The following is a 13,725-nucleotide window of genomic DNA, read 5'->3' on the forward strand; positions in this document are numbered from 1 at the left end:
CACACTTCATTCTGTTTACGCCACAGATAAAGGTCCCCGTTTGCCCTCTCGATTTCCACTGTGATCTTTCCAAGGCCTAAAGAGTATTTTGTCCCAGGGGCTAGATTGTAGTTCAGTGGTAGAGTGCTTGCCTTGCATGCATGAGGCATTGGGTTCAATCCTTAGCATCACATAAAAATAAATAAAATAAAGATATTGTGTCCATCTACAATGAAAAAAAATTACAAAAAAAAAAAAAGAATACTTTGTCCCAGATCACAATGCCTTGTAGCCTGAGTGCCTTTCCTGGTTCCTGGCAATTTCACTTCCTGGAATGCCACAGCTCAACATCAATGCCAGAGGCACAGCCAGGTATTTCCCTGGGTGCCTCCCAGGTTTGAAGGTTTGAAGCCTTGACTTCATCTCATGCTTTCCTTCTCTCTCAACTTCCATGAACAGCAGTCTGCTGAGTTCCCCCCAATCCTCTCACAAATACATCCTCCCCTCCCCATCCATCACCACTGATGGCAGCTTATGAGGATTGTCAACACCACCTCTCAACTGGTCTCCCTTCCCCTTGATTCCCTTCACTCACCACCAGTCATGATCCATCTTATACCTGGCTCTTAGAGGGAGCTCCTTCAACACATGCATGTTACTTTCCTGTTTAAACCCCCAGCAGCCTCCTGCTGCCTACAGATGAGGTTGCAGCCTAACATTCAGTTTTTCCTTCCTTCCTAGCTTTACCTCCTGCTCCTCTCCTTCACCTGGCCCCAGCCAGGCCTCTAACCACACATGTCCACTGGCAGCTGCTCCATCAGCTCCCAAGTCCCCCTAACTCCCAGCCAACCCTAGGTTTGGCGCAGCTTTGCCTTTTGTGTTGTTTTGCTCTCATCTGTGTCCCATTCAAAATACCTTTCTTTGGACAGCTCCACTCTCCAAACCCTTTCTAGACCCCACAGTGAGAATCACCCCACACCTCTCCCTGGTCCCCAGGCAGGCCATCAGTAGATGTTCAACAGCAAAGCTCTTTCTTTCTGTATCCAGTCCCCATTTACTGTGTGGAGGGCTCCTGGTTTCTTTCTTTGGATGGAAAGTAAGAATTAATTTAATTTTTTCATTGCAATTTTGACTTCTCAAAGAAGACATTAATTATTAACATAATTTAATCATATTGTTTTACCATTGTATTTACCAAATCATTGATCTGTAGGACAAAATAAACAGGTATTTTTATGGTATTCAAGATTTAAAAGGGATAACTTCCTTGGACCATCAAAGAGAAAAACTATCAGCAGTGCATTCTACAAAATTCTGGTATGCTGAAGGATTGGGGAAGTTACTGTCAGTTGCTTCATACCCTTGAAATGCTAAAACATGACAATACTGCAAATCTGGCAAATCAGCTGGCTAAACCATCAAAAGTCAAAAATCAGGGGTGATTCTCAGTCCTTAGCTACCCTTCTGTCTAAAGCAGAAAGATTCTTTTTTTTCCCCTTTATTTTATTTACTTTTTCTTTTTTGATGTGGTGATGAGGATCGAACCCAGTGCTTCACATGTGCTAGGCAAGCTCTCTACCACTGGGCCACAACCTCGGTTCTATAGCAGAAAGATTCTATGCTTAAGAAAATCAAGTTGTATTAAGGAACTTGAAAAAACTCTGAATAAAATTAGAGTAGTAGGGAAAATATTGCAGGTTAAAGATTAAGAGAGAAATCCACTCTGACTTCACTATGAAATTCACCCTTCCATCTTCAGTGGAAAGGGCCCTAGGGAATGAGTATTATGTTCCACCAACAATTTACTGAGCACTCGCTGAAAGCACTCCAAGGAAAGACTGCAGTCGGAAAGAGGAATGAATGGGGATTAGCAGAATTTTAGATATGGAGGAGGTCCATTAGGGGCTGGGTGTAGGGATATGGCTTTATGTTACTGGAAGCACCATCTGAATGCTTTCCTAGCGAGCAGCAAAGCTGGGCCTGCTAAACCTGCCCTGAAGTAGTGTCACTGAGAGATTATGCAAAAACTAGTTTCTTCCTTATATGCAGAGAAATGCACCTAGGCCATTAAGACTAAGGACTCAGATACGGACAAGTTCCCACAGGACCCTCTAGGGAACACAGCCCTGTGTACTGCCTCAGTGAGCAGCCCTTGCCATGAGGACGCAGGGCCCTACAGAGCCCCTGAATGGCTTCTTCCTCTCCCATTCAGATGTCCATTAAGGGGAACTTCTTTGTTCAGTTTGTGACCCTTTGCCTCAGAATGGTCTGACCTAGCCACCTTTCTGGACATCCAGCCCTAGGCAGAGGGAACCAAGTCTACCAAAGCAGCCACTTTCCTAGATAGCCACTTCCAAACATGTGACCCTGCTAGTACACTACCTGCTTCCTGTCCCTTCCACCCAGCAGCCCCTTTCTACCCATGGGCAAGTCCCCTTCTGCTTCTACGGTGTACAGACAAACCCAGACCCAGGGCTGTGACAGCTTATGTTGCGGATATGAGCCCCAAGCTACCCATCAAGGCCACTCTTCTTCCTATTCCCCTCTTCTGCCTCTGGGGTTAATGTTGTTACCAAATCAGAAGCCAAGACACAAAGAGGAAAACTTAACTTACATGTGTCTGTCACATGTAAAAACTCACGTAGGAACAAAAGGATGGCTCTGTGATTCCTGGGTTATGTAACCACACACGTAATAAAGACCTGGCTTTATTTAAAACAGATGACAATGTAATTAACAAAAGACCAAACATTGCTTATTAAATTTCTACTTTAGGAAACAATTTTTTCTCTAGGATGTTCTAAGCAAGGGTCAGCAAATGATGACTAGCAGATCAAGTCTGGGAAGCTGCCTGTTTTTGTAAATAAAGTTTTATTGGAATACAGTTGTACTCATTTGTTTACCTATTATTCATGGCTATTTCCCCACTAAAGTGGCAGAACTGAGATTGAGACTGAATGGCCAACAATACCTAAAATACCCACTTTCTGGCTCTTGACAGAAAACTCTGTCCTAGAGTAATAAGCAATGAAAAGGATAAGAATGAGGTACCTGTTGCCTGGCAGGTGTTTTCTTGTGACATGGCTGTCGTCACGGTCTCTGTGGCTGCATCTCTGATAGCTTGCTCTTCACTCTGCAGGAGGGTGAGGACACACCTCCAGAGAGCAAGTGTGTCCTGCAACTCTAAGGAGACCAGAGGGAATTCAAATTACCTAGAATGCAGCTGGCAAGTAGGTACCAATAAGGCTCAACCCCATGGTGGAGGAGAGTACATGGAATGAGCAACAGCCATTCCTTTTTTTCTGGGGATGGCAAGATAGGAGGACCTGAGAGTCGGACTAACACTGGGATACAGAGGGTCCTAATGGAAATGTCTATTTTGGGGGGTGTGGGGGGGGGCAGGAGTAGGGGTAGGCTTTCTGGAGGCAACTAATCACAAGTAAGGCTCCTGGAAGATATTGCCCGGCTGACAAAGGCTCTAGTCCCAGTTCTCCCCAGTGTCATGATTATCATGACTTTATGCATGAAAAGTGCTTTGGAGAAACTAGCCCAATGTTGAAATGCATCAATTATGACCACAAAGTGTTAATTGAGATTTTGCTCTGGGCAAGCATGGTGGTGCATGCCTGTAATCCCAGTGATTCAGGAGGCTGAGGTAGGAGGATCACGAGTTTGAGGCAGGCCTTGGTAATTTAGCAAGACTCTGTCTCAAAATAAGAAATGAAAAGGTCGGGGGGAGGGTGTGGTTCAATAGTAGAATAACCCCTGGATTCAATCCCAGTACCTAAAAAAAAAAAAAAGATCATGCCTTGGGGAAAGAATGAAAAAAGCGCAAGGACACAGGAAAAATGCACCAGCCTATGTCACTTGTATGCGGGGCAGGGGGAGGGGGGGAGGGGGAGTCCTCTTGATGCTGCCATTCCTTGGGGTACTGACTCTGCTGGTCAGCCTGTGCTAAGGGCTGCTATGGATGGTGTCTGCCCTTGAATGAAGTCCAGGACACAAGGCCATGAGTAGTCACGGAGGAAACAGGAGGCAGTGACTCACAATAGGGAAAGATCACAAAGGACTACTGAACCTGGGACAAACTTCACAAGGACAAGGAGAGGTAGGCAGGCCTCACAGACAGGACCCCTACCCTGCAGGCAGAGCTGTGTAGAGGGTCTCAGTGGAGAGCCATGGCAGACCACCTGTCACCTTCTTCCTGCAACAGGAAAGCCCTCCTGTCCCAAGAACTCTTCTTGGTACACTCTCTCTCTCATCTGTCCACAGAGAACCTGCTATCTCAGAGCTGCTGGTGCTTTAGTCAAACCAAGAGCACTAACGGCTCCATTTGGGGTTTTGTTCTCTTTCTGTTTCAGATCTGGCTTTAAATTTTACTCAGTCTTTCAGAGTTGAGTAGCTTCCTTTTGGGTGGTATGAGGTTGAACCCAGGCTTGAGCATACTGGGCGAGCACTTTCCCACTGAGTGGCCCCACCAGCCCTTTACTCAGTCTCAGAATCTATCCTCTGTCTGCAGGGTCCCTACCTTATTAACATTTCCCTCTTTAACATGGCCATCTATATTGCTAAAATCCTCCCCTCTTTAGTCCATTTCAACCTGTCCTCATACACCCTTGGTCTCTCTAATCAGTGCCTGTTTTTCATGTTCTCATATGCCATCAGCTACCACTGATCTCCTTCCTCATTTCTATAATGCTACACTCTGCATCAGCAATCCCTTATGAATCAATAGCTTTTGTCCAGGACTCAATTCCACACAGGAATTCCAGGTTATTCTACACACATCTGTCTGCTGAGAATCAGGGCTAGAGTAGCCAGTTACCCAGAAAATGTACTGCAAAATGGTATTAATCTTATTGGAGAAACTTGACATCCATGCCCCATTTTGTTGTTAAGAGTTGGGGTCTGCCTATGTTGCCCAGGCTGGCCTCAATCTCCTGCGTATGTCATCTCAGCTTCCTGAGGTGCTGGGATACAGGTGCACCTCCCAGCCCCACTAAAGTTTATAATCCTTTGTTCATATTCCTCTGGGTCCAATGATTAAATCATAATCACTGAAGGTTCCCTCTTAATCCCCCTTTGGGTATAAGAAAAGTGCCTAGATGTCACTAAGAAGACGGGAAAGGATATTAAATAAAATTTTGTCTCCTAGAGAGATCCAGGGATATGAGACACCTCACTATTCTGAACTCGAGTGACATTCAAGATTTGAATTTTATCATCTAAAAACCAGTTATTTCCTTTTTTTCTGGAAATCCTTCTCTGCAACTATACTGAACACTCCTTGGAGGCAGGGGCCATGTCTTACTCTTGAGGGCTGTGCATAGATGCAGTGGAAAAAAAAAAAAAGAAAGAAAGAAAGAAATTCCACTAAAAGATGGGAAATACACCAGAGCATGGCAGCATGACAATACAGGATTAACCACGGCAGGAGAGGAAGGGGCGAGGACTGAAGCATGGCTTTCCTGATTAAACCCTATGTTTAAAACCAAACCAACATAATTAAAAAATTAAAACAGAACAAAAAGTCCCTTATGCTTTTCTCCTGATGATTTCCTCAAGTTTGGTTTGCTTCAACATCATTTACATGATTATTGCTCTTAAGGCACAGCGGGCAGCAGGGAGGAAAGGGACATGGGGCAGGGGGTGAGAAAGTGGCTAATCACCAGCTAGGACCCATACATCCATTAGATTTCAAAATATCTCCCCTTCCATGTCCCAAGGACACTCAAAGTAAATGCTGTGAAAGAAACTAGCAGCCTATCTAGTGGCTATCTAGTGGAAGTCACCTGGAACCTCCCTAACCTCAACAGCAAGCCCTGGGACTCTACTTCCTGATCGTCTTTGGGGCCTGTCCTCTTCTTCCTTGCTCCACAGCTTCACGCTCACCCTGTTTCTCACCTAATCATGGAAGAGGCTTCCTGGAAGAGGGGATGGTTGGGACGAGTCTTGAAAGACAAAAGCTGGTCAAGCAGTGGTTTGTTGATGGAGAACGGCTGACGCCAAGGGCCTGTGTGGGGAGTGGGGACAAGGAAGCAGGAGGGCTAGGCCATGGGCGGCACAGGAAGGGCCCGTGAGGCCCGTGGAAGGTGCTTAGATTTTCTCCTGAAGGCAGTGGGAACCCATGAAGGACTATCAACATTTCTGTTGGCTGGCGTTGACAGAAAGGATCACATTTACACTTCACACAGACCACAGAGGCTCTCTGGACCTCCACGGAGAATGGCTGGGAGGATAAGATTGAAAGAAAGAGGACTAAGAGGCTGTAGGTGAAAAGTGACTAGAAAACAAACGGAGGGGAGGAACACACGGGAAGACGTCAAGGCCTGGATCACGCTGCCACTTGTCACCTTCTCTTGTAGCCTGGAGAACCCACCCATGAGTTCATTGAGTCTGGTACAACAGGTACCCTCCTCGACACTTACCAAGGATGGGATGGGGGTTGGTAAGGAAAAGTGGTGCCGTGCTGGTGAGGACCCCAGCAGCGGCCAGCCTTGACGCTGTGGGGAGGCGGTCTCCACAGGACAAGACGACCAGCTGGACCCACTGCTTCAGCTCGGGGGCCATCGAGTTCCTGCTCTGAAAGCACAAAAGGTACCTATCAGCATCCCTGAAGGGGAAATCATGGGCTGATGTGGGAAGCGGGGAGAGCTCCACCAAACTGCTCTGCAACCACCTCCTACCTCAGTGGGAAGAAGATTCTTAGTTGTTCTCTATACCAACCAGGCAGATCTAAACAAACCCAAGGAAGCAAATCTGACTTGTCTTTCAGAAATGTGGAGTCACTATAAGGAGACAGCAAGTTCCTTGAGTCTTTTCTGACTTATCAGGTTATCACAACACCAGTGTATTAAACAGCTAAAGACCAACCTTGTGGGGAAGACTGTAGCAGCAAAGAGCAGCTTGCTATCCCCAATAACCAGATATCCCTCCTATTTTTAGGAAAAGAACCCAGATTTTTGGCTGGGCCTGTGGGCACCCACCCAAACACTGTATTTCCCAGCCTCCCTCATATGTAGAAGCAACATGTGACTACATTCTAACTCATGGGGTGTCACTGGAAGTGGTGTCTGGGCAGGATGTGCCTTAGGAAATGCCCATGATCTTTGCTTTCCGGGGTTCCCCCTCCTGTTAGCTAAATTGGACAAGATGATTGGAGCTGGAGGAACCATCTGGAACCATAAGATGGAAGCCACATGTTGAGGACAGAAGAACTTCAAAGCAGAAAGGCTTGGGGCCTAAAACTGTCAAGACGCCATACCTGCTTCTACCTGGGTTAAGCCACAGTGTTCATGAATTTCTGTTATAACATTTGAAAGCACTAACTTAACTGATACTCTGTTTAAACAAAGACCCATTGTTTTTAATAGTAACGACTTTATTGAGATATAATCATATACCATGCAATCTACCCATTTAAAATGAACGATTCAATGAACTTTGGTACATTTCAGAAATATGTGCAGCCACCACATTCTATTTTATTACTACATGTTTTGATACCTTGGGGTTTTGTTGTTGTTGTTTTGGTACTGGGAATTAAACCTAGGGCTTTGTGCATGCTAGGCAAGAGCTCTACCACTGAGCTTTATCCCCAGTCACCTCCCCACTTCTTAAAAAAACATTTATTTTTTAGTTGTAGTTGACACAATACCTTTATTTATTTATTTATTTATTTTTATGTGGTGTGAGGTCGAACCCAGGGCCTTGTGTGTGCTAGGCAAGCACTCTATTGCTGAGCCACAATCCCAGCCCACCCCCCAACTTTTTTTTTATTATTAGTTGTTCAAAACATTACATAGTTCTTACATATCATATTTCATACATTTGATTCAAGTGGGTTATGAACTCCCATTTTTACCCCGTATACAGATTGCAGAATCACATCGTTACACCTCCACGTTTTTACATACTGCCATACTAGTGTCTGTTGCATTCTGCTGCCTTTCCTATCCTCTACTATCCCCCCTCCCCTCCCCTCCCCTCCCCTCTTCTCTCTCTACCCCCTCTACTGACATTCATTTCTCTCCCTTGTTTGATGTTGAAAGTTGGAATGGCGCCTGGCATTGCCAGAAGGGGTGGTTGAGAGGTGATGCCAGCAAGCCATTAAGATGATGATAATTAAGTTAAGCTGTGTATAATTGCTGTGACTGGATGATGCTGGATGGGGCAGGCTGTGTATTCAGTTGTATATTAGACCCCTGCTGTCCAGCAATAGGGTGGCTCCTGCTGCCTAGGACGCCTGCTACTTTTGAGTTCTTGAGTTTCCCGTAGAGTTCCCAGGAAGCGCTTGTGGAGTGCTGGTGGAGTTCGGGCAATAAAGGAGTTCCGGTTTGAACCTACAAGTGCCTCGTGGTGGCTCGGTTATTTGTGCCCAGCCAGACTGCGGCAGTTTTTTTTCCCTTTCCCCTCACTTCCTCTTATATGTAATTTTGTATAACAATGAGGGTCTCCTTCCATTTCCATGCAATTTCCCTTCTCTCTCCCTTTCCCTCCCACCTCTCTAGGGTTAGGGTTAGGGTTAGGGTTAGGGTCCCTGTTTAATGTTAATCTTCTTTTCATGCTCTTCCTCCCTGCTCTGTTCTTAGTTGCTCTCCTTATATCAAAGAAGACATTTGGCATTTGTTTTTTAGGGATTGGCTAGCTTCACTTAGCATAATCTGCTCTAATGCCATCCATTTCCCTGCAAATGCCATGATTTTGTCATTTTTTAGTGCAGAGTAATACTCCATTGTGTATAAATGCCACATTTTTTTTTATCCATTCATCTATTGAAGGGCATCTAGGTTGGTTCCAGTCTAGCTATTGTGAATTGTGCTGCTATGAACATCGATGTAGCAGTATCCCTATAGTACGCTCTTTTAAGGTCTTTAGGGAATAGTCCGGGAAGGGGAATAGCTGGGTCAAATGGTGGTTCCATTCCCAGCTTTCCAAGGAAACTTTTTAATATTTATTTTTAGTTGTAGTTAGACACAATTTATTTTATTTTATTATTTTATTTATTTATTTTTATGTGGTGCTGAGGTTTGAACCCAGGGCCTCACACGTGCTAGGCAAGCGCTCTACCACTGAGCCACAACCCCAGCCCTATCCCCGCCCTTTGTAATTTTATTATTAGACCGGGTCTTGCTAGGTTGCTCAGGCTGGTCTTGAACTTGTGATCCTCCTGCCTCAACCTCCCAAATACCTGGGATTACCTGTTCAAAGCTGTATCTTGCTTTTAAAAAAACTGTTTAAAAGTTTTTAACTGATGCATAAAAATTGTACACGTTTATGGGGTACCATGTGATGTTTCAACACATGTATACTTGTGTGATGTTCAAACAGTAAATGTTTCTATCTACTCAATTTTTGTTTCTATCTATTCAGTTTTTGAATGCCTTCATCACCACAAAGACAAACCCTGTGCCCTTTAGCTATCACTCCTCCATCCTCCATCCCTCATCCCTAAACAGCTACTAGTCTACCTTTGGTTTCTGAATTTGCCTTTTCCAGAGATTTCATGTAAATGGGATCATTCAATGTGTGGTCTTTTGTGACAGGCTTCTTTCACTCAGGTTAATGTTCCAAGGTCCATCCATGCTGTGGGATAGATCAGTACTCCAGTGCTCTTTATGGCCAGGTAATATTCCATTCTGAGTTTATGGACATTTGGATCATTTCTATCTTTTATACTTTGTTTTCTCACTTTTTCTAGAAAGAGAATTGTTGTTCTAGATGTACTGCTTGCTATAGTTTGAACGCTTCCTCTGTAAGTCATGTTGAAATTTAACTGTTGTGGTGACATTATTAGAGGAGATGAGACCTTTGAGACATGACGAGGTCATGAGGGTGGAGTCCTCATAACATGAATGGATAAGTGTTGTCATGTCCAAAGTGGGTTAGTTGTCTCAGGAGTGGCCCTGTTATAAAAGTGAGTTCTCTCTCTCTTATTTAAATACACCCAAATAAACACTCTTTGTCACATGTTCTTTTGCCATGTGATGCCCTCTGCTATGTCATGAAGCAGTATGAAGGCCCTCACCAGATGCCAGTGCCACATTCTTGAACTTTCTAGCCTCCGAAACTATCAAAAATAATTTTTATGTTTATTTATATTTTTGGTGCTGGGGGTTGAATCCAGGGTCTCACATATGCTAGGCAAGTGCCAGACACTGAGCAATATCTCTAGCCATCTTTTTTTTTTTTTTTTTAAATAAACTACCCAGCCTTAGGCATTCTGTTACAGTAGCAGAAGACAACGGACTAAGACATTGCCTCTACTAGCTGAACCTCTTTAAATATTCAAAATGCACCTACTGATTCCTTTGACTACCTGTGGGAACTGTGGGACTAAACTGATGAGCACCTCAGACCCTGAGGAAGCTGCCAACTCCTGGTGCACAGAGAAACTCAGGTTTTCCCAGGAATTTTTTTTTTTTTTATGTGTTTCTCTATAGTTTTGTCAATTTTTCTCTCCCTAGAAAACTCCCCCAATTTTCATTAAAAAACACTCCATTCAAGTACCAGCCAGGATCTTTAACAACTGGCTAAAGTAGCACAGATAAGAACAAGGTCTCTGCAGACTTGTTAAGCAGTCTTATGACTACTTTCTTAGAATCTGATGTTTTCTTCTTTTAGGCCCTAATTTCTTTAGGGAATCACCTCTTTTCCTATACTCGCCCTACACCTCCTGACATTTTTGTTGGCTTTTTGTATCTCCTGGTGACTTTCATGATGCAGCTCCCTAGGCTGCCTCTGAATGACAGGTCCAGGGAAACTGTTCTCCGGCTCATTAATTCTCATGCTCTGGTTTATCTCTGCCCAGCCCCGGGCTCTCTGAACTTAACAACCTCCTTCTATGAAGTCTTCCTCAGCTCCCAAACTGTCCCTTCCTCTTCTGGGTTCTCACAGCCCTACCTGTGCATTTGATGTGATGACTCAATGCCCTCTGTCTCGTTAGACTGCACCTCTAGTCTCTGTCACCCTTCCATCTTCAGCACGTATCTTGGTAGTAGTTTATTGTAGGGACTCAAAATGTAGGGCTATGCCACTCGTATCTCACTGTGGAAATGTATAATCAAGATTTTTTTGTTTCCTTTCTTCTTTGAGATGGGTTCTCACTATGTTGTGAGGCTTGCTTTGAACTCCTGGGCTCAAGCCATCTTCCTGCCTCAGCCTCCTGAGAAGCTAAGACTGGGTGGTATGCACCACTGCACTCAGCTATGACTAAGATCTTTAAATGTGTAATTTTATTGCAGTATTGGCCACCATGCGTTCATTATTCTGTGATGGTTACCTTTCCTGTGTGCACCTAAGTATATATACGTTTGTCTTAAAGCATCTTCCCAGGAAGTTGTTTTGCTTAGTTTATTTCTAATTCACCCCCAAAGCACATGTGAAACAGGTGAGGCACACTTGGGCCTCCATCCAGAGCCTGCTAGGCCATGTTCTGGAGGAGCATTTAAGCCTCAGCAATTTATTTTCATTCGTAGTTCACTAGATTGCAATTCTAAATATTCTAATTGACTTGCTTATTCTTCTTTAAATGGTCTAGTTACAAAAATGGGGGAAAACAATGGACATGTGTATATTGGGGGAGGCTGTGTTACATTTGTGGACTCTAATAAAAAAATACCCAAAACAAGAGAAAAGAAAGGTGGGGATCAAGAAGCCTTCACTAGTAATTCCCTGAGTGAATAATCAACAGCTACAATCTTTTAGTAGAGGCCATGTACACAGGTCACAGTAATTCTTCCTGCTAGAACAGTTGACTTTTACTGCCACCATCCAAGTAATTAAGAGCACAAAAACCCAGGCCCCAGGACCGGCACAGAGTCAGTCTTACCTCCTCACATGTCTGCAAGTGGTAGGCAATCACTTTGGAGGCAAGTCTCAGAGCTACACTCTGTATTTCAGATCTGGAAAGAGTAAGAAAACACACACACACAAATTCAAATCAAATATATTTTATACACCCAGATAATTTCTGCAGATAGTTGTGATCCATGTAAATGTGAACATTGGATATGTCCACCTCCTGGCCATACAAATGCCTCTCGCAGCAATTATTCATTACTTTTTTTTTTGGGGGGGGGGGGCGGTGGTGCTGGGATTGAACCCAGGGACTTGTGCATGTAAGGCAAGCACTCTACCAACTGAGCTATATTGCCAGCCCAACTTTGGTTTTTAATGTAAAACTCTGATATCATTTGTTGCTTGAAGTTTAGAAAGAAAGGCAGGACCTGACCCCTTAGGCCAGGAGTGTTAACAGGTTCACCGCATGACTGATGGGATCATAACATTGTATCTCCATTGAACAGGGGGCAAACCTCTCGTTGGAAGCAATATCCATTGTCCAGGTCAAGAACTCCTTTGGGGTTAGGTGGACACAGCGCTCTGTCTGGGGAAGCCACTCACTGAGATCCATGCAGTGGAGAATCTTCAGTATCTGTGTGAGCGAAATCCATGGGGGGAAAAGGCAGGGGGAGGAAGGCAGGGAGGGAAGGGGAGGGGAGGGTGGGGAGGGAGGGAAAGAGAGAGAGAATATATTCAGGCAAAAGACTCCAGCTGCTAAATAATAACTGCTTGTATTAATAAGGAAGCCTATCTTTCAAAAGGCTCCCAACTGACCTTTTATTTCCCTGTAGAACCTCTGAGGGACTGAGGTGCTATGAAGCAATGACAAACGTCTAGTGACTCATGATCGGTGCTAGATGCCCAGATTGCTAGGCCAGGGCCCTTTACTTTTGGTCGTGTTTCCCAGGTGGCCAGCTGCCTCAGTTGGCATGTTAGCAAAGATGACCTCTGATACACTTATAGATACAGGTAATATAGATATAGATATAGCTAGTTTTTTTCTTTTTTTTTTTTAATATATATTTTAGTTGCAGGTGGACATAATACCATTATTTTATTTCTATGTGGTGCTGAGGATCGAACTCAGTGCCTCAGGAATGCTAGGCGAGCACTGTACCACTGAGCCCCAGCCCCAGCTATAGCCAATTTTCAATAATCTGTTTTCTAAGCATCCCAGAGGGACTTGTTTTTGGTGGATCTATGCTATCAATACCACCATCATAGACTACATTCTTAGTACCCTTCTATGCATTACCATACGAAGAATCCAAAGCCATTTTCTTCCTGAAAACGGGGAGTGGAGGGAACACTGGTCCATCAGAGACTTTACCTTACAGAAGCATTCTGGGTGGGTCTCGTTCATTGCCAACAGCAGGAACTTCTCTCCCATACTGCACAGCAAGGATGGCAGTCCCTTTTCTCCTGGTCCAGAGGCTACTGATGAGGACTTTTCCAACAGGGATTCCAATGTCAGCAAGCGAACTTCAGGAAAGGAAGACTCTAGCAGCTGTGAGAAGGTGACAGGAACACCCACTGTCTGCTCTTTGGACTTGTCCAGCACTGCCCACATTGCACTGAGGGCTAATTTGGTGAGGCTCTGGAGATACTGTGGCAGGCCTGGCACCTTGAAGGTACAAGGGAATCCTGTCACTAGCTCTGATCCCAAGATGATCCGTCTGACTTCCTCCCAGAAGCCAAGACTCTCCAGAACTAAAAAGCAGAAAAGGAAAGGGAAAGAGGTAATCATCTTATTCAACTTTCCACAAAAGGACACGAGAGAATAGAAGGCTCTCAACCCACTGGGAGGGATGGGATCATGGAATATCCTTCCTAAGTAGATCTCATAGATACTATGTAGTAGGCGCCTAGCCCACTAGGATTTGGATTCTGGGCCCAGAAGTGATT

The 13,725-nt window shown here is 44.5% G+C and overlaps 1 protein-coding gene across 1 annotated transcript in view; it reads right to left on the minus strand.

Moving 5' to 3' along the window:
* Positions 1-13,725, minus strand: part of Thada (THADA armadillo repeat containing) — a 310,445-nt gene that overhangs the window by 33,704 nt on the left and 263,016 nt on the right. The window contains exons 32-36 of the mRNA XM_027934275.2: positions 13,151-13,530; positions 12,294-12,412; positions 11,810-11,882; positions 6,408-6,561; positions 3,031-3,162 (exon numbers count right to left, since the gene is read on the minus strand). Coding sequence (XP_027790076.2) covers positions 3,031-3,162; positions 6,408-6,561; positions 11,810-11,882; positions 12,294-12,412; positions 13,151-13,530 — 858 coding nt within the window. The remainder of the gene's footprint in view (positions 1-3,030; positions 3,163-6,407; positions 6,562-11,809; positions 11,883-12,293; positions 12,413-13,150; positions 13,531-13,725) is intronic.

Source organism: Marmota flaviventris, chromosome 14 (genome assembly GCF_047511675.1).
Source record: "Marmota flaviventris isolate mMarFla1 chromosome 14, mMarFla1.hap1, whole genome shotgun sequence".
Taxonomy (NCBI): Eukaryota; Metazoa; Chordata; class Mammalia; order Rodentia; family Sciuridae; genus Marmota; species Marmota flaviventris.